Below are 24,378 nucleotides of genomic sequence, written 5' to 3'. Positions count from 1 at the left end.
TGAAAAATTGAGGGATTTTCAACTCGGAGTGGCTGCACAACAGCCATGCGTCTTTTTCTCTTGGTGGCCATCTGCTGCCCCAGACGTTCGCTCCTCACCAGGAACAACTGAAATTGACACTGGTGCTCAGAAAAAAATGCAATGTGAACACAAGCCCTAAATCTGGAATACAGACCAGCGCCAAATGTAATAATATATAATATGTATGTGCATTAAAATGTCAAAACAACAACCACACTTTTGTTGTAAGGTGTTTAGTGATGTACTTAAATCATACCAGAGAAATCTGTAATATTATTCAAAAAACAGGATTTCATATGGTCGCGTGTTTCTATAACTCACAGGAGAGAGTCGGGAATGTGACTAAAACCGGAAATCAAGCTTTAAATCAAGACCTCATCCCTCTGCCTGAGTCACATCACATAGACTGTCATTGACAATGTTTTGTCAGTGAGGACAACAACTCCCATGATGCCATACATCTTTTGTTTCCTTCTGATTGGAAGACCTCGAGCAGAAATTACATATGTGCCTTGAACTTCTGTTTAAAAGAAAAATGACATTTGTGATGATACTCAGTCACCTGAGTGTTTGTCAGTTTCCACACTTGCCAAAGCTCTTTTCTGTCCGCAGCACCAAAGAGAAGACCACCAAAGATGACATTGTCGTGGAGATGAAAACCAACACAAAGAATGAGGAAGCAGTCCTCCTAAAGGCTGTCAACGGAGACAAAAAGGGCCCCAGTGAGCAGGTAACTATTGTGTTGGATGTCATTATTTCACAATATAATAAGAAAAGGGCTCGAAGCCTTCTAGACAGCCAGTTTTCACCACATACCATCACAGGTTTGTTCTGCTTGAGCTTGGATAGTTTGTTCTCAGGGAGCTGCACGAGAAAAACCCAGAAAGTGCTAATTCACAGATGCAGTCACATCACATTGCACTTAAGTGTTCAACACAGAAGCTGTTTTAAATGAGGATACGTGATGTATTTAAGGGTGATAGCAGCAGCTTTTCTATAAATTATTTAATGGTTATAAATAAATCTGCACCAACTGCCAGCGTGCAGAAAAAATTCTGATGATGTGAGGATGTCTGGATGTGATACAGACAGGAGCTGAATTTACATCCAAATGTTTGTGAGTTAAAGGGACAGTCCCATATTTTTTCAGTATTTTAATGCATTTTTCTTGGTTGTCAAACCAACTACATAACTGTGAGAATTAAAATGAGGATGTTGATGGTTTTAAATCGTATTTCTCAGTCACGTGCACTGCTGCGTTTACTGTTGCCAGTTAAACAAAGGGAGCATTCACATAGAAGTCATCTTGTGTAAAAGTGTTGTGATTTTAACATCTTTCAAATTATTCTGACAGAAAATAAGGAAAAAAAAGACCTTCCAGAAACTGTTGTACTCTGTAGTCTTTTTTTGAGGGAGTTGTAGTAACATCTGTCTTTATTTTACCACTGACACAAGTTGAGACTTTTCATTTTGTCCACATTGTGCTTTAAAGGAATGGTTCAACACTTTGGGAAAGTTACTCAGTTTTTTTTTTGCCAAAGAGTTAGATGAGAAGATCAATATCACTTACGCTGAATATGGAGCTGGACCTGGCAGACAGTGGAAACAGCCACCCTGTAGATCATTGTGGATATTTCTGTCAGTTATGATGACACTGTTTTCACCAAAGCTTACATCTGTAGTAACAAATGTAGTTTCTTACAGACATGAGGGCCGAAACTTCAACAATAATTCAGAAATTGGTTATACATGAATTTTCCGTGTGTGTGTGTGTGTGTGTGTGTGGATGTTTTGTACACTGATGTCCTCCTCTGTCTCTCCAGTAAAGTCCCCCAGATGGTCCAGCAGTGACGTCCTGCAGCAGGAGGACACATGATGCCAGCAGTCAGTGTGAGTGTGTGTGTGTGCATGTGTATGTGTGTGCGTGCTGGAGCACTGATCTGAGACCTGCAGAGTGACACCACCTCACAGTCCGGACTTTTCTCCATCGGCAGTATTTACTAGATTTACACACACACACACACGCATAAACACACACAGAGGTATGTGTGTACAGATGTGTATTTCCTTTTGAACAAATGTTGTTTGCTTCCTCAGTTTCTCAGTTTGTTTTTGTACCGTTTCCTCAAACTGTGTTCAGCTCTCGGCTGTTGTTCGGTGTGCGTTCGATGTGTCTCACGCATCATCACCTTTCTTTTTTTTGTTTTTTTATGAAAGTGTATATATTATATATATTTTGTTATTTAAGATATTTTGGCACTCAGATTTTCATTTCATGGTAGCGTCTGGGTCATGTGCATGTTGATCCGTGTTCATGGGTCCAGGTGAGTTTCGGGACAGAATATGATGTCAGAGACCAAACGCTAGCTGCTGCTCGTCTCATGGCAGCTCTTTACAGTCACACTGAGAGAGGGCTGGTCGGAGTGTTTGCCTCTGTTTGACTTTCGATTCAGTAGTTTTAGGAATTGATGTTGAAATTTACCAAAAAAGTGATGGATACCGAGGCGTTTCGTCCAGAATCTTTTGATCTGATCGAACACAGGCTAATCATAATAATCTGTTATCAATCACACACACTGGCAGCCTTCTTCTGCAAACTGCTGATAAGCCCTTGTACTGTTTGTAAATACGTGTAGTGTACAGACCTGCTAGTGGTGGCCTTGGACTGTTACTGAAGGTGAAAAAGGTCAAAGTTTAGTGATCTGCTGTGCCTGTTTTTGAGAATGCATCACACACTGAATTTGTTTTATTTTGTTTGTTTCTTGGGTTTGCTCTGTGTGTTTTTCTTTGTTTCCACCGAGAGATAGTCGGGCCTCAACAAGTGTTCCTGCATGTTTAGCGTGTTTACTGAAATTTTTTATTTTTTTAAACCTTCTAGGCAGCCAAACATTTCTGTGCCATGTGAGAATCAACTGGCAGACCATTGAAACTTGCTTTACTTGGATAATTCATCACAGGGAAAACTTTGGTTTGACGGAATATTTCAAGTGTGATCTGCATTACATGAACATTTAACAACAATGAAAGTAGACGTGGATGTTCGTCTCTGTGATGGATTAACACATAAAAAAGTATTTTTCTTTTAAAACACGGGAGATTAATGTAAAGCAATGGCTGTGTGTCTCTGTGTATTATCACTGCATTCACATGATGACGCTAAGAATCTGGACATTTTCTCTGAAGAAGAGAAATCCGTGTCCAGCCATGAAAATCTTCACGGTCAAAAAAATATTCACTCCACTGTATTTTTAAGATGCAACCGTAACGGTATCCAGAAATTACATCATCCGTCATCTTGCCAGAAGTTTTACCCAAATGTTTTATTCGGATTCCATTAGCTTCCACACAGTTTCCCAGACTCTTGCTTGGGTCCAAATCACTTTGACCATTAGCTAGCTAGCTCTTTAAAAGAGTTAAAAAATCTTTTTTTTCTTATCCACAAGACAAGAAGCAGTTCATGTTTTTAGATGACCCCCTGGATTTTATATTTGGATGTAATGATAATAGATAGAAGGCACAACTTGAAGTAAATATGCTTAAACATGCAGCTTCACTGGTACGCTCCTTCTAGAGGCCTGTGTTGTGAATATTGTGTACTGATTGCTCACTGTGTAGGTTATTGTGAAAAGATACCTTTCTTTTTTTGTTGCTGCAAGCGCTACATTGCCCAGATGACTTGCAACATTAACAACGTAGTGACATGTTTTCCTTTGTTTTCCACTGAGTTGAAGCATTGAAGTTGTAGAAAGTATCCAGGTACAGGACGTCCTCAGGCAACAAGTGTCCTCGTGTGCGATGTGACACCGTCGTTGTGGTTTAGAGAAGCTGCAGGAAGCCATAACACCACCCGTCTCTGTTATGCAGCCGGATATTTCTGATTTGATCGCTAAGTCTTTTCAGTTCAACTTTAAATAAGACATTTTTCAGTTTATAGTTCTGGATTTTCATCAGTGGGAAAACAAGTTTGAAGCATTGCAATTATGTTCTTTTTTTCTAAATGTGTGTAAATTAAAGTACTGTACATGTGATTCTTTGATGCTTGCGTTTTTTAATATTTTTTGCAAGAAAATAATGCCAAATAAAAATGTGTCATTTAAAGAGAGACTGTTATTTTTCTTTCGTGCTTTAGTCTTTGCAGAGGTATGAAAGAGCACTTAGTGTTGGATCACCGGTGGACTTTTCTTTGGCTCGAGGGCTCAATGTGAGCAGCGGTGAGGTCAGTGTGCTTTCTGTTAGCAGTCCCACAGTGAGGAGACAGGAAGGAGCGCTGCCTCCAAACCGCTGTCAGCGCGAGCTGGAAATGACTCCAACAGTAGCTCAGATTTCTAGCTGGAGTCTGGAAGGAGGAAGGACTGAAAACAGCTCACATCTGCAATGAATTCAAGCTCCTCATAGCTGCCCCACTCACTGTGAAGAAACCAGTTATTCCCTTGTGATTTAGTGAGGATCGACAACGCAAGGTGACAACGATACGTTTATCCTTGAGATAATGAGAAAAACACTTCATGTGCATGTTTCTCAGCTCTTTTCATTTGCCCCACTCAAGTTCAGTGAGCTGATGTTGGCTTTAACTTACCCGAGTCATTTTGTTTTAAGACAACATAAACTGTTGTTCTCAGAGACAGATACCTGCAAATCTGGACAGATAAAATCAAAACTGTCTGCAGGGATTGAGGTACCGTTTTTCATTATTTATCAGGGAAGAAATGCACAGATCTTGATGAAAAGAATCAGGCGTACTAGGCTGACTGGAGTTGGCAGAGGTATGTGCTCTGACTGCTCTTCTTGTGTAAACAGATATGGAAAATCTGTGCTCTCCATATTTTAAGCTGTAGCAGGTAGAAATCCACAAAATTGTCAAAGTGCACCTTTAATAATTAATTAATTAGAAGCTGTGTCTATTAATATTTGTCATAATGTGTATTTTATTTTTTATTAAACACTCAAAAAGCTCAGATATTTCATTATATCGAAAGAAAGTGATATTTAGCAGACAGCCTCAATTATTTTGGTCACCTTTTCAGCGTGAACAGCCGATAACTACATGAACTGAATACTGAAATACATTAAATGTAGAAAACTTCATACTTTTGCAGACTGAAGGACAGGTTGTTTCAATTTGAGATAAGAGCATTTCACTGCCACTACAGAACAGCTGAGTCATTCTAAACAAACCACACAGGTCAGATGTTAAAGAAAATACTGTTTAATTAAAAATCTTAATGGCTTAGGCATGAAAACATGGCAACAAAATGAATGCTGAGGATATTAAAAAGACAATAAATAAAATCATATTTACACGAGCAACAACAAAGCAGTGACAACTTTTTAGTAGGCAAGTTCTTGTTGAAAAGGCTAGTAACCATGATTACACCACACATCATGAACCAGTGGATCTGAACCAACACACCAGTTTACCAGTGACTCTGAGGGGAAAGTGTGTGTGAGACAGCGAGCGGAGCGCCTGGCAGTGATTCAACATGACTGTCAGCCTCGAGTGGGTCCTCACACCGCGGCACTTTCATGGTCAGGAGTTAGTCCCTGTCCGAGCGAGTGGACACAAAGCCGAGGGACTGGCGACACATTCTCTGGAAATCAACACGAGGCGAAGGGCCGATGCGTCACGGCGTGCTGCTCGAAAAGGAGTTTGGTTCGAGGGACTTAAAGCTGCAAGATTTCTACAGCAGATTCAGCAGCCTCAGCCATCTACACGAGGACATATCCAGCATCGTCTGAGCTTTTACGGTGTGTTTCCCTCACTACTTGAATCACATCAGGCAATACGTCTGTTTTCCATTTTTTAAAAGCAGGAGACACTCCTGAACATATTCCACAGACATATTTACATATTTTAACCCCCTTTTTTTTTTAAAGGGAAAGAAACATACCAAATTAAAATCTGTATCAAAATCAAAGAAGGGGGGAGCAATACCATCAAACTTTTATTGTACTTTTTATAGATAAAATTAGATAATGTGCTTTAATGTACGGAGAGAAGTGAGTCATGATCTATGAGGCGAGTGCATTATTAATAAGCTTCTTCTGAATACACTTTAGTTACCACACATTTCGGAGTTTCAATTCACTATTCCTGTTAATGATTTAAAAGTCCAGTGTGTAGGTTTTAGTGGCATCAAGTGGTGAGGTTGTACGTTTCTACCGAGTGAATATCCCTCATCCACCTTCTGCATGTAGGAGAATCTACAAAAAACTAAAAAAAAAAAAAGGCCTTCTCCTGGTTTGTCCGTTAGGGGCTACCAAGGAAAAACATGGCAGAAATACCGTGCTCCCTTTGTGGATAGAAAAAGCCAGAGACATTGCAGAGAGCGACGGACTACGTGCAGCATTTTAAATAGAAAAGTCCAGAGCACCAGAGTGTGCAGGAGAAATTGTTGCACCGACGCATGCGAGATTCACAGTAGTCTCAGTAGTGGTGCAGCTGCAGACGGACTTGTAACACAAAAGAGAAGGATTTCAGTCTAATGCACGTGATTACTAATAAAGGTTAAGTGATTCACAGCTGCCATGCTCTGGTGGGATGAGCTGACAGTGTCACATCGCGCAGCGCTCTGTATTGAACTGTAAATGAACTTCGTGTCATTTAAAAAAAAAAAAACTGTGGGTTTGCGCAGTAGAATTATAACCTCTGGAGAAAACGCATTTTAAACCTCATTTTGGGAGAAAGTCACCAAACTTTTTAAATGTCTTTTTAAATGGCTGCAGAGTGCCAACACGGCTCATTCTAAAAAGGTAAAGGCAAACAGAATTGTGAAAATTACATTTATTTCAAACCCTTCAAAATTCTACACACTGGACCTTTAATCACACGCATGTTTAAACACCATTTGATGGTATGTGCATGTGAATTCTCACATGGGAGTGTTCATGTGTCCAGGATGTGCTCTGACGTTATGGATTCATATTTTATTTTTGTCTTAATCTTATTAACACTAGTACTGAAACTCAAAACAAGATTTTTCATTGTTATTATCGATACTTTAGGGGTCAATCCATTCACCCTTGTATAAACGCATCGAGCAGTAAGCAACACAAAACTTTGAATTCATTACTTTTAAAATAAAAAAGAGGATGGCTTGTTATTGTGAAATGGAATATATTAAAAATGAGTAACTTGTGTCTCGTACTTAAAAGTAATATTCGCAAGACAAATTTTTTGATGATGATGATGATGATGACAGAAACTGTGTCGTCATTACATATTTTGTCCAGCAGGGAGCAATAGTAACTGTACTTTTCCAGTTGTTAAATGTCCAGCGTATACATACATTGGTAACAAATGTCTATCAGTTACATTTATGGGAGATTTTATTGTCAAAAATTGTTTTCCAACAAAAAACAAAAACAGGCTAACATTGGTTGGGCTGTAATTGTCCGTTTCTGCCTTGAAGATGACAAGATGTGGAAAACCAACTTCAAACTCCTGATTAACTGTCTGTGAAAGTGAATATCTGAGACAAACTCTGTCAGGTAAGGGCGTGGATTATATGTGCAGATTTCCATTTCATTTGAGCAGTACATGTGGAGGAACTGGTTTGGTTTGGTTTGTCTGCCGTCATGTGCAGGTTGTGATGGACAGAAGGCACATTTACATGTTACTGCGGAAATCAAAAGTGACTGTTGAGGAGCTACTTTGGAGAGAGAAATAGAAGAAATTGCACTGTTCTTTAAAGGGGATACTTCGGACGCATTTGCGTGTTCTTACATGAAAATGGAAATGAGACGCTGAGTCCAGTCCTGTCTTGTTTCTGGCAGTGTTCCCAAATTACGTATTAATATGGAACAGCCGTCTTTCACAACATATCTGTATTCTGCACTGATGTTGTGCTGGACTTAGATCAGACTCCCTGCTTTGATGAGTCAGATATCTTTTCATCTTTGTTCTAAATGAGTCCATGATCCTGTGGTTGGGGTAATATACAGGCCCTCACTTCAAAACACCACTGATGGGTGGAGATAATATAAAAGGAAAGGGTAGTGTAAGCTGCTTATTATTGGTCCACTGGAAATAAATCTAAAAACCTGAGTAAAATACACAGCTTTAGAGGAATATTTTTGTTAAATCGGTTTCAATTTTATGTGTTGATTTGAATATTTTGTTTGAGAATGGATGTGAATGGAGTCCAGCTGATGACTTTGTACCAAGGACTTAAAACTTGACTTGATTCAGGACAGGCTTTCAGTACACGTTACAGCTCAAACTCATTCAGTTCATAAAATCATGCCATTACAATTCCTTTAAGCCCAGGTGGATGTCTGCAAGTAGCCAATTTTGTACAATCAGGAAGCTGGAGTACAAAATGTAAGACAAGTTTGCTTGAAAGACACTAACTCAATGATGAGAGTTAACATCAAATAGCGGCGATCGACTAATCACTCAATACTATCAATTCATATCATTAAAGTAGCTTAAAGGTTGGATTGGTAGTCAGTTGGTATTTTCGACATTAATCCCACAACAAATTTTATGGGCTGCTGAGTGACTGAAATATCTCAGTTGCATCCTCGAGATCACCACCCAGGGCTCTGATACGTAGTACGATAGGTGGATTATTGAAACCAAATTAAACATATCAGGGGGTTTGAAATCAGAGGAAGTGATTGGGCCGGGGGGAGGGTCATCGAAAACCTGATTTTAAAATATTAAATATTTGTTTTATGTTAAATTAAATACAATAGAATAAGAGGGAAAATCTAGTCCTTGGAGGAGTGAGTCTGTGCTTTTCCACAAAGGTTTCCAACATTACATCATCATCTTTATGTGTCCTTTAGCATCTGTTCAGTCATTACATTCGACCCTGACTTATTACTGAGTACCTGAGTCCACATGACAGCCTTCAGTTTTGTTTTTTTTTTGCTTGGGAGCTCAATCGAAACCCCTTCAGTCTGATTTCTCAGAACCCTCTGAAGCTGTTCTGGTGATGCAGAGCTAAATCACATCAACATGTGACGAGAAATCTAACAGCACATGTTAAAGTCCTTTTTAGTTTAGTCAGACACTATGAGAGAAGCTTCGAAGTAAATAAACCAGCTTTCAGTGTCACACCAACTGAAATGGCGGCAGGCAATCATGGAATTAAATGACAAAAATAAACTTCAGAAAATTCAGCCATTGTTAGTACTACACACAGCAAGACACCTTATGAGAGTACTTACACATTAAACTTGTTATTTCATTACAGAACCATCATTGAACTTGGAGCTGAGAGGAAATACAGAGTCAACTTTTCAAATACCATCCAAAAACAGAGCGAGCCACAGTGACGCGTACGACGTGAAGCCCTGCAATACTGCACTGCGACTGAACATTCACATTCATCAGCATGAGCACACACACGCACACACCACAGAGTTAATCACTAAGTGTTCCGACGGAACTCGTGTCGCTACATATTCGTACGCCACAATTTGCCAAGAAGCCCGTAAAGCACCAAACTGAACATCTGCCAGCAGCGGGGAGTCAAAAACAACGATCCGCTGGGTCCCTCTACTCATCAAAGTCACTGCAGCTTCAACATTTAGCTTAATGAGAGAAAAAATACTCAGACTGAGGGGAGACATTGTCACGGCACGAGTGAGCCTCAGCAAAGTACAACAGGGTCAAAGCTTGGCTACAGCGAGCTCACATTTAAAGGCTTCCAATCTCTGTGTATGCTGCGTTCAAGTCATATCGGACTTCCTGCCTCTTCTGAGCTGGTCACAGCTCAACTGGAACAAAAAATAACCAACTAACCAACAGATACATCCTTTGTAGGGAACCTTGCACTGCCTCTGGGCCAGAAAAACCTCAAGAAACAAGACATTTTGAGGCATTTTCACTTTTTAACACTCTGCATTCCCGTAACAGCGGTCCAACATAATCCAAATAATATGTATTCACAAAAAACATGTAACGAATGACTTTGGATGATATTTCAGTGACTATAACCTGCAGATAATCATCCTGTTCATTTGCAACTTCTGACATGACGTGAACGCAGCATTACTCCTCAGAGTAAAGCCTTTTGTCAAGTACTTGTGGCCCTGCAGGAAAGTGCTTGGTAAATGCTATCCATGATAATGGCACAGAGTGGAGACAGAAACGAGACAAAGAGGATGGGCGTGCCTGGAGCGACTATGTGGCAATGTGTGCCGCAGAGGGGATGGAGACAAACTCGCGCAGGATGTTCTTGGCCGTCTCTAGGTTGTTCTGGGCAATCATCAGGGCTTTTTGGATGTCCTGGATGGAGTAGCCTTGGGACATCAGGCATTCGATCTCCCCGTTTAGGGCCAGGCTTCCTGGGCCTGCAGGAGGAGGAGGATGAGGGTGAGGGTGAGGAGGAGGAGGAGGGGAGGCAGAAGCGGAGGAGGTGGAAGGACCAGGGAGATCGGGCAATGGAGTATGAAATTCACGGTTTACAGGTCGAGGCCGTCGGTCGGAGTTGGCTCGCCGTGGGAGTGGTTTGGGGGGGCGTTCAGGGTCGACACCTGCTGCAAACATACCTGGAAACATACAGGTTTAACAGTCAGTAAATGTGGGAAATGTGTGGCATTCAAGTACTTAAGGGAATTGAGGTATTTGATTGTTCCTTGTCAATTTAGCACTAAAAGAATTGAACACAGTTCAATTCAGATCTTTTAGGTAAACAACATAATATAGGGGTCTGAGTCACTGCAAAGTTCATCTATAAATCTGGGCCCAATTTCAACATACATAATACATAATAATTTGTGGAGATACATACTGGCTTCAACAGCCCCATCTATGCTGAGAGTGCTGAAGGCAGCAGAGGGACCGCTCATTTCTGACAGGGTTCTTCTGGTGGGGGCAGGTGGGACTACCGGTCTGGGACAGTCATACTCATAAATGTCCTCCTCAACGGTCTCCTCCTTTTTGTCCTGGGAAACCACAGCTGAATGTTGAGGGAGGTCTGAAAGATCACAACATCACATTGGTATTGTGAATGTGAAACACAGAGTTAACAAACAGAGAGAAGAAATGCTTAGGAAATTAGTGACAGTAATAATACAAAATGACAGTAATAATACAAAATATAGCTCATGATGTTCTTGTATTTGGGGTACAAAAATAAGAAAACTTGATGAAAAATGGCAAAAAAAAAAAAAAAAAAAGGCATATTCCCCTTTATTTTCCGTTAGAACAGTAATACTGAGGTGTGAATATTACCGTGGTCAGACGCCTGTGCCGTCTCAGAGGAGCCAGCCTGAGCCTGGATGTTGCACATGGACTCATAGACTTGGGGGTCCTCAGAGTCGCTGTCAATCACCTCATTGCTAACAAAACGAAAGAGAGAGAATAATGAAATGTGAAATTTGAATTATTCAGAACACACAGGCTGGCATCATTTCATTCATTATTCTACTTTGTGTGAATTTTCTTCTAGTATTCAATTATTGTGTCATTATTTCATTAAAACAAAAAGCTGAGAAATGTTGTTGTCTTCTTGCCTAATTGGATTTGCTTCATCTTCTTTGAACTATTTACTCAATAAGTTAAGTTAAAGGAAGGGATTGTAGGTATGTAGGGAAAAAAACTAAGGCTATAGAGCCCCCTGGTGGACACAAAAATAAATGCTTCAGATACATTCCTGCAGCAGTTACTTCTGGATTGCTGTATGTGGGATACTGTTATCAGAGCTCAGTGAATCCCTCAGAATTTTAAATATAGTCTAATTATTTTTGAGGGAATTCAGTTCCCTTAGATTTAAAGACACTCTTTCATTCTGGTAACCTGATATTATGCAGATCAATATTATCCTGAGATGTAATAATTCCAGTTGATTGATTGGAGTTAATCTGTTTACCTGACGTCATTATGGTGGTTCGCCTGGGTTGGTGGCGGGGGCACCAAGGAGCCTGTTATGACCCACGGGGCACCAGAAGCTGGCAGAGAGGTGGGACTCATGTACTCATTCTCCTCACAGTCAGAAGACGACTTCTCCCCGCTCGAAACCGCTGCTGCTGGCAAAGTTCTGACCATAAATAGAAAACAGACATCAGGGTGGGATTTTTTTTTTTTTTGTTGGTATTGTTTGACTGAGACACTCTGAGACAATTAAGCATGGAGGGTTATTCTCGACCTCGGGATAAAAACTGATGTAAATTTGAAACTCAAGTTTTACTTGCACTATCCCTTTTAGATGTATCTGCCAGCCTTCATCAACCAAAAGCTATTCAAGAATAGCCAAGTAAGTGAACCTTGAGTTCAGAATCCTATCAGAGAATATACATAAAACTGAAAGTACATCAGTCAGTAAAAACAAGGGCAGACCTGAGCCAACAACGTAAAATCTACATTTCCACCTCTTTAATTTAATCAATCCAACCAAAGAGTCATGTTTTTTTCAAAACTTTGTTGTTATGGATTACTAACCTCAAGTATTACTGTCATACTTCAGTTGTGGCGTGTGTGTGTGTGCATATCTCAGGCAAACAGTATTTTGTAGTCACATACAAGTGCCATGAGATGGCAGTATTACTAGTATTAGTTCTATAATAAACCAGTGCAAGTCACTATTCTTTCATACATACCTTAAATATTTCACAGTAAAAGTCTAAGACATAAGCTCCACAGCAGAGCTAAGTACCTCTGTGCCAGGCAGTAGACAGCATTAGTAGCTGCCTGGGGTTTGCTTCCCTCTCCACTTGTTCCGTTGCTCTGTGGGGTAGACGACAGCGATGACAGGGCCTTGGTTGCCGGGCGTGGGACCATGTAGTTGGAAGCCCAGGCGGACTGGTCAGGGGTGGAGGGCAAGGGTCTCCTCTGGAGTCTGGAGTCCTGGCCAACCAGGGAGGGGCGCTCTGGAGGGGGAGGAGGGGGCAGCTCTCTCAGGGCTGGAGGCAGAGGTAAAGGCTTGTCTCTGTGTGTTGCTGCCATCTGGGGTGAAGACAGGAAGGGGATGGTGGTGTTAGTAACCGGCAGAGATGAGAGGACACACATACACACACATCCTTGTACTTCTGTACTGATGAGGAGCAGTGGATAAGAGGCTTGGTGAGTGGGCTCCCTATTACATGCACACAATTAACTACAGTTAATGTTAAGGTATTCACATTGTTTACAGGAACTTGTCTTCTACATTAAGGTATGCTTGTATGGGTTTTTTTGATAGTGAAATGGTTATTTGGATATTCATTTTGCTTCTCTTCCTGCTTTTGCATATTATCATGTCTCCCTCTTTCTGTCTCTCCCATCTGTATGAATGCCACTCTGCCATTCTGGAGTATTGTCTTTGAAAAAATGTGAACCTTTCCTTAAATTCAAACTTCCAAGACCTCATCTACTCACCTTAGCTGTGGCTCCCGGACCCTGTGCACTGTGGGAGCTGGAGGGTCTTTGCTGTATGAGGTCCAGCCGGGGGGGCACTGGAGGCAGCTGAGACACTGGGGATGGAGGGCGCTCAACCTGTACACAGACAAAACACAACATATAGAGATGACAAATGGCATAAACGAATGAGATTTAAAATTCCCTACAATAAACAAAATACGATGAAGTCCTGTCCTGCAATGGCTGGTTAAGTCTGTTTTAGTTAGTCTGATGTTTGTGTGGAGCCCTCTTACCTTGCTGCAGGCCAGCCTGCTCATGACAAGGTGCTCCTCCAGCCGATCATCCTCTTCCTCATCATTGCCTGCAGCTTCTGCTCTGCTGGACCCCTGGAACCCAGCAAAGGAAGCCCCACTTGCCTTCGGGTGGAAGGGGTCCACTACGATGGGCTCTGTGCCTTTAATTTCACAGCGACAAAACGGGCAGCCTTGACCCTCCGACTCCTGATACACGCACAGAAAGCAATATGAGACTCTTGACACATGACCACTAAGCATCAGTTAGCTATGATGAAACAATAAAAGTGACGATTAAAACAAATAACACTGTAGAAAATGTTAATCAGAGGAGTACTTCCAATGTATTACTGAAACAGACATTGTTTAAAAGGCTAAATCTATGACCAAAGGTATAAAAGAGATGGCAAAGTGAAGGGAATAGCGGCCACGGAACATCTGAAGAAAGAGCTGAGTTTCACTAAAAGCAGCTAAACACTGCAGACCTATAAGTCTGAGACGTATTTGAGTGTTAATGGTTAATGGTAATCATAAAAGGCAAATGTTTAGTATTTTATTGCTGAATTTTACTGTTACACTTTATCAAACACTTAGCTTGATTAAGAGTGTTTACGCCAGCAAGTGAATAAAACATACACTTCCATTCTGACTGTCAAGAGCTGCTAGAAACCAATGTAACAGAATGTTATGCTGTGTAAGCAGCCTCACCTGCCAGGCAGTCAGACAGGAGGTGCACATTAGGTGCCTGCAGGGCTCGATCTTCACATCCTTATCATTCTCTGCGCATATCTTACAAAGCTGGAAAGTGGAGCCCATTTCACAGTACAGCTCATACTGCTCCTACAGGGGGAAGGAGGAAGAGGAGACAGGTTAGCTTTATTCAAGAGCCGCTTAAAATTTTGTCTAATATGCATCGCTGTCTAGTTTATGTGCATCTTTTGCAGTGTGATGGTTTCCCTGAGGCACAAAGATAAGGTTGACTGGTTCACAGATGAGAAACAAACAAGACCAAACCTGAGTCACTTTGATGTGGTCCTGTGGGGAAGGTTCACACAGCCCTGTAAGGTCTGGATTCTGTGCACGACCATCTGGGAACAGATAGCTAGAGAAGCAGCCCAAACACAGACACACACAAACAAAAAAAATATTAGTTACAGCAGATTTAAACTGTAGTTCCTCTTGTGTCCACTTGATGGCTTTCAAATGTCACAATAATTTATATTTAATCATTTATTGCAAAAGTCCTGTTTTATTGTAACATACTGAGGACGTGGAACAAAAGCATAAAAGACGATAGTGCTGCGGGAGGTGTTTGTGCATTTTAACATTTTTTTGTCACTGTTATTAATAACAGTTCTGAAACCCACATGACTAGATAACAGCTGTCCTCCACCAAGCAGGAAGCTGCAGACTTTTTACAGTCACCTTTCAGAGCCACAGTGGGGGAGTGTTTAATACTTTTAAGATATTCCATGCATGCTGCAACAAGATGCATGCCTACAAGAGAAAAACTCATGAAAGTGCTATGTGCTGACTTGCTCAGTGAAAATATTGTTTAAATTTTATCAAGTGAGCACTAAAGCCTTTAGTTTATTCATCATTTTTGTTTTTAATCAAATTCTAAAAGGCATGTATAAACTATATCATAATGTATAAATTGGTGCATTGACACTGTGTTGTAGAGGGACTTACAATCCCTCTCTGTATCCATCAATGAGGGCTTGGAAGAGAGGTTTGTTATGGGGGATGGTCTGCAGGATGTTCCCGTCAGCTGTCACATAGCCGATCGCCCACTGGCCCAGCCGAGTGCAGCTCAGCCTGAAGATGTAGCTGAAAGGAAGACAATAATGTCAACCAACAATAAACACTGGCAGTGTTCAAATGCAACAATGTGATGTGAAGTTCAGTTAGGAATCTGACTCTTACATACAGCAGCATTGTCAGCATGACAAAGTAACATTTTAGTATTTTAGTAATACATTTAGTATTTCTGGTCCAAACGAGATGATAGTGAAATTGTTTAGAAACATATTCTGTATTTTGTATATACAATCTGTCAGTGTAATAGCTCATTTGTTCCTCACCTGCCAGGTTTGTGAATGAACCTGTGCAGTCGAGCCTTGACCTCGTCGTAGGTTAAGAAGGCCATGTAACCAGGATGTGTGACTGCCAGACTGTTCCAGTTTCTTAAAAGGGACGACCACGGCTACACACAACACATATGCACACAGACATAAATTATAGAGTTAATAACACAGATATCAACTGTCTTAAGCTCTGTTCAGCTTTATTACCCTCATTTGATTTTTTATGTGGAAATGTTCCTTATAACACCTTTTCAGCCAATACTGAGCCTTCAGACTTGCGGGAAAAATCTACTTCCTCCATTCTGTGTGAACTCACGGCTGAATCACAGGACACAAAGTTGGGACCTCAGGACACTGTTTCACAAGTGATGCATAATATCTGTTGATATATTCTTGATTATCTTATCACTGAGGGAACTCATTTCTACAGTACAGCAGCCCCGATGCCCTCAGTTTCAGTTCAGTTTGTGGAGTTTGTCTTATTTACTTCTGCAGTTACACAATACACAACAGAGATTTCCGCTTGACTTACTGAAAAACTAGTGACTAATGATGAAATGTGCCACCTTTGCACTTCTCTAAATACTTTTCCACAACACAAAGCATCATTTTTATTCTCTGAACTAATTCATGACTGAGGCCGTGTCCACACTGAACAGGTACTTCTTAAAACAAAGCTTTTTCTATACATTTTGGCCTTCCATACATGCATAAATGGCATTTAAGGGCCTTTGAGTATTTGAGTTTGTACGGTGAGGAATGGATGTTGGCTATATTGTTTAAAATTATTAAAATAAAAGACACAAATGGACTTTGATAATACAAATATAGAGCTGTTGACAATGTTTTGCTGACAAGTTGTCAAAGAAGATTCTGTTAAGTATGGCTGCCTTGTTCATAGTATTTTCTGCAATTAACCAACCAACCAGAGTATACAATCTGCTTTCCGCACATGCCCAGAGTGAGTGAATAGTCATGAGATATGCATTTTCAGGTGTGGTGTGGGAACACAAATTATTTCTGAAATTGTGTTAAGATGCTCGTATGAATATATACATATTGTTTTTGAAAGACCCTGTTTCAAAAAAAATACATGTGTATGTATCCAATGGGCCTGAAAGTATCTGAATGTTATTGCTCTTTAATTGCTTATTATGATTCAGAATTCAGACTACTATTGAATGCATCATTGAATTTCTCCAAGGATTACAGGACAATTATGTTCCAGTCCCTAGAGCTCTCTGCCGTGAAGAGCCTCACCTGGAAGAGCCTGGTGAAGATGTCGAACTCAAACACAGAAATGTAGTCGTTGCAGGTGAGGTCGATGGTGGACTTGAGAGCCATGGCCTCCAACCCCAAGCTGATGGGATGAAACTCGTGGAGGGCTTGACGAAATGTCCTCCATGGCACTATGGTCCTACAGTACATGGGAGGAAAGGGGGTGCGATGTTACAGAGTTTTCAACACTATACATTGTGCTCACAATCTTGAAACATAAAAATCAGACATCAACAAAACTGAGATAAAGAGTATAATATTTGACTCAAACATAGAACTTCATTTAAAAAAATACATATACAAAAAGTGTGTAATTTGTTTGTGCAAGCGAACGCCTGGATTTACATAGTTTAGAGTTCCTCTTTAGCCATTTTTAATATTTGACATTTGATAGTGAAAACTCACTTGTCCCCAAATGACCGTCTCCAAAATTCGGCAGCATCCGCTTTGGTGATCCTGAAGTTGTCGCCCTGAAATAAGCCATTGGGAAAGATGGCTTTTAGCTCTGCTAGCATGTGACTGAAGATCAGAGACAGCTTTGTAAGGTTTCGCCTGAATAAGACAAAACAAAGAGAGAAAACGACAGAAACAAATACAAGTTAGATACAGAAAGATTGTAGGCATTAAACAAACAACTCAACATAATTCATTAAGCACCTACAACATAGTTGTGACAACACAGACCAAATTAACAAAAATATATAAAACTCTTTAGGACGTTGAAATAATAGGATAAATAAAAACAAAGTCAACAAGAAAACTGAATAAACAAAAATGTTTAAAATTATTAAAAGGTCATAACGTTCCTAAAAATTAATAGCCAGATTAAAAAGAAACTATCATTTTTTGAAAGATATCGCGAGAGCTTTCCATTCTAAATCCAGTGGCAGTTCCACAGCTAATATGAACAGATGGTATACTCACTGACACTTTTATGGTGCATATAAGGAACTGCGATCTATCAATAAAGCTTTATTATTCTGCCAAGTTCCCAGTTCTTCTGGACACTTCTCAGTCCTCCAGAACTTCCATTTAATAATTTTGAAATGTTTAGCGTCGCTAGGATGCGCATGATTACAATCTTCTATACACAACGATGAATAATAAATCGTATTGGAATAAATGTTTAAACCTTTCTGCAACCCGAATCAAACTTCAGACTTCTTTACAGTTGTTTTTAGTAACATGCATGTTTTTATGATTCATAAAGATGTGCTATTTAAGGCTGACAAGATTATATGATTGACCCAAAAGTCATGATAATAATTTTTGTTACTTTTGGTAACTGCTTTGAGCGCTTTCTGCTGGATTTCGCCTTGGAGTCTGGGAAACGTGGGTCAATATTTTTCACTATTTTCTAATGTTTGTAGACAAAATAAATATTATTTAAGGAGACCTATAATTAATATTTAACTGATATGCATTTGTAGTATAATTCACATCTTTTTGTCAAAATATAGAATAACCAACATAACTTAGTACAGTCTCCGCGAGTCCTGTTTTAAGAACAATTTTATGGTGCTTTACTGCAGTATTTTAATTTTCTACTATAAAATTCCAGCCCACTGTAGTTATTTGATAACTTAACTTACAAGTTACTTTGCAGATTCATTATTATTTTTCTTGTTAATGTGTAACCAGTCAGATAGTGTTGTGGGCAGGAAAGTAAGGGGGTGAGTATTTCTAAATATTTTATCGTCAATCAAACACAAAAAACACAGACACTCCGATAATCAGAAAATCGTTGAATATTAGTTCCAATAATCAGCCAAGAAAATAACTGGTTCAGCCATAAAAATGATGAATCAATAGAACTGATCAGAAATGAAAGCAATCGTTAGTTGCCGGCTGACCATTACCAAAAATGTGACCTTTGATATGGAGATGGCTAATTTGAGACTGCTACATTCTCTTATGTGCTGAACAACAATTAAGTGAGCCTACTCTTTTTTTAGCTTGAAAGTAAATTCATCAGGATAGAGCCACATTAAGGGATTACACCTGCTGAGCAGGTAAGTTACGAAACTAAGACAATGACAGCACATATTGCTTGGTATGGTGTGTAATCCATTTTATATAAACCTAGTCAAAGCCAACTTTAATTACTATTAAACTCATTAACCTACAGAGGACATGAACATCTTCTTCATGATGACAGCTGTAACCCACAGGTATGCAAGGGAGTTCCAGTTACCAGGACTATACTTAATAAATCCTCACTGACTGATAGATTTGCTGTCCATCACAGTAATTGTTGACGCCAAGTCTCTGAGTTAGTAAGAGGAACTGCTTGATAAAAATCAGTGCCAGAGGAAGAAATTTCGCTTAGTTAGAGCTTTTTAAGAGACAGAGGAAGTCGCTGCAGCGATGGGGGTTTCATCACACCTTTATCAATGATTCATTTGAGTGGTTTTACTTCCGATCACAAGGCTGACATTTGTCAAATGTCATAAGTTGTTTTTAATCACAGTGATGGAAAATTTAAAATTTGAGTTTGGTAGAAAATTCTTGTTTTCATTGAGAGGTGTTTTTTATGGACCACAAAAAAGAGCAGTAATTTCCTTTAGATGTACAACGATTACAGCTCAGTTTATGATCTTTGAAGTTTTTGCTTGTTTTATTTATCTGTCATTTTTTGATAACTGGTATCAAAACTGGAGAGAAGTTATCAGAGAATTTGTCCTTTTTCCATTACTCAGATGGATTCATCTTTATCAAAATATATTAATATTAATTTAATAGTCAACAACTTATCGATTCATTGTTACAGAGAAATTATCTGGTCATGCAACAAATACAAAATTTCTGATTCGGAATTCATTATGAAGTCCTTTAAAAAACATTTTTTAAAAGCTGTTTTCATCAGTAGTTTTACTTTTGAATGTTTTTACTGTTTGGTGAAAACAAACAAATACAACATGTGCAGAATAATTTGGAGCACACTGTACTAGTTGTTTAAAGACGAGCTCTATTGAAAAAAGTTAGTTACAATTACATTTCTTGATTGGGCAGAAGCCTTTTTTCTAGGCCTGGGAAAGGTCTGTTTCTTCCTTTCAAGTTTAAAAGACTCGATATCTAAAAAGCTTAGATGACAGCATCTATTACTGATACTAAGTACAATTCTGTACTGTAAAGCCATTTAATCTGTGGTGAATTAACTATTAGACTACATAGGGAAGAACACAAAGGAAACTTTATTCAGCAGCAGTCTTGCCAATTAGGCAGTTTAATACAATTATGATCTTAAGGGCTCATTTCAAGGATATGGAGCCAACTCAAACAATGATACGCCTGATGACTTTCCCTGATCCACAACTCTTTTTTTTTCCTCTGCTGCATCTGCCTCCACAAGGATGACTGACATTTAATCAGGATATAAGCCTTACCTTGGCTGGGAGTTCTCCTCATACATCCTCTCCTTGGCCTCCTTAAAAAGGCTCATGGTCTGCTTAGTCTTGTTGGTCAAGTTCTCCATAACAACACGGAAATACTCGTTCTCCCCGAGGATCTCAATTTTTCCCTCGTATCGGGACAGAATGGTGCGAAGGTGCTGGTAGGTATCTGGCAGTAGGTCTAGGATGTAGGGCGGGCTGTTCTTCAGTGCCACCTTGGGATTCTGGCACAAACGCACAACCTGGATCGGACACACAAACACCCCAAAACTTTAAGAGTTTTGTTCTTGCTGGAATCAGTCGTGCTGTACATAATGGCTATTATGAGATCCTTTTCTAACATGCATCTAGTGTAACTGATGAAGGACAAAATCTACACGTTTTCTGCACAAAAATGTATGCAGTTTACATGAAGTTTATGAGGTTTCAGTCATGGATATGTCAATATTCTGCAAAAATCACATTAACAACTTAAAAGCTTTAACACTTACAATGTTAAGTTCAGTAGATAAAGGGTGGTGGTTTGACTAAATTACTTTTGAGGTGGATTATTTTTTACTTCAGAGTTTTGGCAGTAAAAACAGGAAGGATGAGGGTGGTAGTTGTTGACCAGAACTGTGCTAAAGGCTGTTAAGTCAACTGTGAAAGTGATAAGACACTTGTCATTGTGTCTGTTTGTTGCTTTACAACATGACAACAAGGAAACGATTGGCAACTTCAGAGCTGAGGGAGACATGGTTGAAATATTTTCCTACTTTTTAAGACATAATATATATATACATAAAATACATTTAGGGATTGGGGCATTGGACTGTTGCCAATACACAAATATTTTCCAATTCATTTCCTGTTGGCTGCTAAAAGAGATACCAGCATATTCACAATGTCTAACATAGAGTCTCTCCTGAACTGAAACTAACATATCATTATGTCTACTTACTAAGTGTGGGACAATAGTAATTTTAGTCGTGCATGTTTATATGAATGACTTGAAAAATCTGTCTAGTTTGCTGATGTACATGATGAACTATTATTGTTTTTGGGATTTGTATTGAATTGACTGCGCCCATCACCATGGCTGAAGACATGGCCTGCACATTTTATTGGCAACAAAAAAAGTTAAATCAAATGTCTGTAACTATTATAGAACCTAAGGTTACCACCAATTATTTATCCTTTTAATTGAAGGCCTGTGCATCCAACTACTTATCGAAGCATTGTTTGTATTTCACCCCATAAAGATGCTCGTCCGGTCTGAGGTGAATGAAAAGATGAGTTTCCTTAAGGAGGTTAGATTGATTTGAGTATGTTTTAGTGCAATCTTAATGTTGTCTTGAGGTTTTGAGAATATTCTGATGATTATCACGATAACTGCAATTACGTTGGACAGGATAATCCTGAAATGTTCACATCGTCACATGCCTGCTACTTACACACATACACACTCACTGAGCAAAATATATATGACAGCTTCTTTGGCAACAGTTGGTTTTAATAAAGCTTCATCTTATAAGCCTTAAATGTTCATTTCAATCCAATGCTGACAATCAACTTAAATGTCTTTATCGGCAGATAATGATGACCTGCATCGTGCATCACTACATAAATGATTTAGAAGCGTGGATGCCTATGATGCCTATGAACTACATGTGAACGTTTTAAAACCTCTGACATAAAAACACCTCATGCTGCAGCCGTAAATGAGAAGGCACAGACACCTCTTTGCACAGCACACTGCACAAACACACACTGCTATGTCTTCTCTGATACCAGTCTCTCTTCTTACAACAGCTCCCTTGAAGTGATCTCTTGTGAATTCTTGTCTCCTCATCCCTCTCTTCTTTTCTTCTCTTCTGTCTAGCTCACTTAAGATAGACTGGGGTGACAGTCAACAATGCATACACAAAACCAAATTAACACACACACACACACACACATCTATTTTGAACAAATATAAATTATGAGGACATCCACAGTCTGCTGAAGTGTTTCCAAAAAGTCCACAGCAAAATGTTCAACAGATTAGCCTCACTGTGACCCAATTTGCTACAAGTTGTCCTAATTAGATAATGCACCAGGGAATGTACTCCAAATTTTGTCAAACAGACTATGTAGACAGATCCACAAGTCAATGCTGAAAGAAACGCCACAAGGTTTAAAAACTTTTTCCTTTTTGGATCTCTGAGATTAAATCTAATCCTGTGGGGTTTACTGGGACTAATATCTACTCAATGTGAGAAAGCCTGTTTCACACGGTGGCGAAATCTGTGTGTATGGGTTATATAAATGTTTTGGTTTAAAAATGTCATGTCAAGAAATATCGTTTGCACGTACTGACAAAAAAGAGGGAAGTGACATTCTTTTTGGAATAACAAAAAAAACAAAAAAAACAAAACTAACTAATTTTCAGTTCCCTGTTTTTTTTAACGACTATGTGACCCTAAGCTCACTGTCAATACCTTATCCATGAGTTTCCAGCATTTCTCCACCATTTTCTTATCGACCACTGCAGGTTGGTGAGGCTGGGGAGGCTGCTGGTGGGGCTGAAAGGCGTCCTTCATCAAGCCGATGAGACCGGCGCCCCTCCTCGGATTTCCGGCCATTAAATCGGTCGGCGACCGGGGGTTAGCCCCGGGGCTGAGGTCGACAACCAGGGATCACTCTCGACGCGTTTTTTTTCCCTAAAAACAGCCGCTGTTTTAGCGCCCTATCTTTGCTTCACACTGGTGCTAATTTGTCATGCAGAGGCAGTTCAAGAGCAGAACAAAAAAGCTGTGTGTACACTGTACGCGACGCAGCTAACTAGCTAACAAGCTACATCTGAAAAGCCTCTCTCTGTTTCATCCCGTCGCCAAATAACAAGCTCAGGACATACTCGTTATGTTGTTATATCTGCTGTCAGAGAACTAGCTATCCCTTCCCAGCGAAGGCACGTTAAGTCCACCCGGGATATAAACCCGGCTTATAATAAACTCGGGGTGTTAATAAGCCAAATAGAGCGATCAACAAACAGGTTGTGAAGCTGCTCCAGCCAACGACGAGCCAGCAGTAAGAGTAAACAAGGATGTCCGGCTGTGACCTTCAAAATAAAAGCATGGCCAGGGAACATTGAAAATGCGGCAAAACAAGTGTCATAAAAGTTTCATAAAGTATCCAAAATCGCTGTATCCTGACCACTTGAATAAAAGTAAAGATCTTGTGTCAAAATATTACTTTGGTAAAAGTGAAAATCAGCCATACAAGCTCTGCATTTCTGCAAGGAAAAAAAATACAAACTCAGAAATGTTTAGTTTGTTCCATAACTGAATAAACAAACTGCGCTCAGAGGAACATAACAGTTTGAAGCTCAAAAAGGTGGCAGGGTCCGCCAAATATAAATACAGTGAAATGTTATTAAATTGAGTTGTCCTTTATGGTCAGTTTGTTTATTATTTAGATGTGATGAGAGTTTTATTTATTTATTTAGTTAGTTAGTTAGTTTGTTTAGGCATAAGACAAATAAGATATCTCTCTTCCAAACATAATGTATTACCAGAAACTACAAAGTGCACCTCTAAAGTTTCTGATATTAAATGTACCAAAAGGGGCACTAAGTGGTGAGAATTTCAGTATCGCTGAGGAAAAAACACAAAGCTGTTCTCAGAGGAAAATAAGGTCCCCAGAACACTGTTTGAAGCTAGGAAGGTGGTAGGGTCTGCCAAATATAAACAGTGTGAAATTGTGCTGTCCTTTAAGGTCAGTTTGTTTGTTCAGGCTATTCAGTCATGAAAACAAAGATAGTTTGTTTGGTTAGTTTAGTGCACATAAGTATCACAAGTAGCCAAATTCATCTGGCAAAAAATGTACTTAGGTATCAACACATTATCAGGTCCAGTAATCTGTATCATTATCTTATTATCATTGTTAAAATCAGTGGGTTTTTTTTATATCCAATTGTGGATACAATAAATTACTTTAAAAATGTGCTACTTTAATACTACTAGTTCTGATACACCATGCTGTCTCAAAAGTAACTTAAG

The 24,378-nt window shown here is 39.5% G+C and overlaps 2 protein-coding genes across 3 annotated transcripts in view; one reads left to right on the top strand and one right to left on the bottom strand.

The window, feature by feature from the left end:
* mcama (melanoma cell adhesion molecule a) overlaps positions 1–4,123 on the top strand; it is a 58,734-nt gene extending 54,611 nt beyond the window's left edge. For both annotated transcript variants that reach the window (XM_037120108.1, XM_037120107.1), the window contains 2 exons: positions 634–751; positions 1,845–4,123. In XM_037120108.1, coding sequence (XP_036976003.1) covers positions 634–751; positions 1,845–1,847 — 121 coding nt within the window. In that variant the 3' untranslated portion in view covers positions 1,848–4,123. The remainder of the gene's footprint in view (positions 1–633; positions 752–1,844) is intronic.
* Positions 4,124–5,209: 1,086 nt separating this feature from the next.
* On the bottom strand, positions 5,210–23,402 carry LOC119031157 (E3 ubiquitin-protein ligase CBL-like). Its single transcript, XM_037119409.1, has 15 exons — positions 22,819–23,402; positions 20,354–20,601; positions 17,373–17,519; positions 16,950–17,106; positions 15,687–15,808; positions 15,295–15,432; positions 14,617–14,704; positions 14,311–14,442; positions 13,603–13,809; positions 13,328–13,444; positions 12,627–12,916; positions 11,844–12,011; positions 11,207–11,313; positions 10,764–10,949; positions 5,210–10,521 (listed from the first exon to the last, which is right to left on the bottom strand). The coding sequence occupies exons 1-15, from the start codon at positions 22,960–22,962 to the stop codon at positions 10,154–10,156; spliced, it is 2,619 nt and encodes an 872-aa protein (XP_036975304.1). The 5' UTR covers positions 22,963–23,402; the 3' UTR covers positions 5,210–10,153.
* Positions 23,403–24,378: the final 976 nt, after the last annotated feature.

The sequence above is a fragment of the Acanthopagrus latus genome, chromosome 13 (genome assembly GCF_904848185.1).
Source record: "Acanthopagrus latus isolate v.2019 chromosome 13, fAcaLat1.1, whole genome shotgun sequence".
Classification (NCBI taxonomy): Eukaryota; Metazoa; Chordata; class Actinopteri; order Spariformes; family Sparidae; genus Acanthopagrus; species Acanthopagrus latus.
The sequence above is the reverse complement of the archived record's forward strand: the minus strand, read 5'-3'. Positions and strand labels throughout refer to the sequence as shown.

Coding starts and splice junctions, on each gene's coding strand:
- LOC119031157 (XM_037119409.1), bottom strand. CDS start 22,962: ATGGCCGGAAATCCGAGGAGGGGCGCCGGTCTCATCGGCTTGATGAAG. Junction 15,809..16,949: donor TCTTCACCAGGCTCTTCCAG/GTGAGGCTCTTC, acceptor TGTTGTGTGTAG/CCGTGGTCGTCCCTTTTAAG. Junction 11,314..11,843: donor AACCACCATAATGACGTCAG/GTAAACAGATTA, acceptor TCGTTTTGTTAG/CAATGAGGTGATTGACAGCG.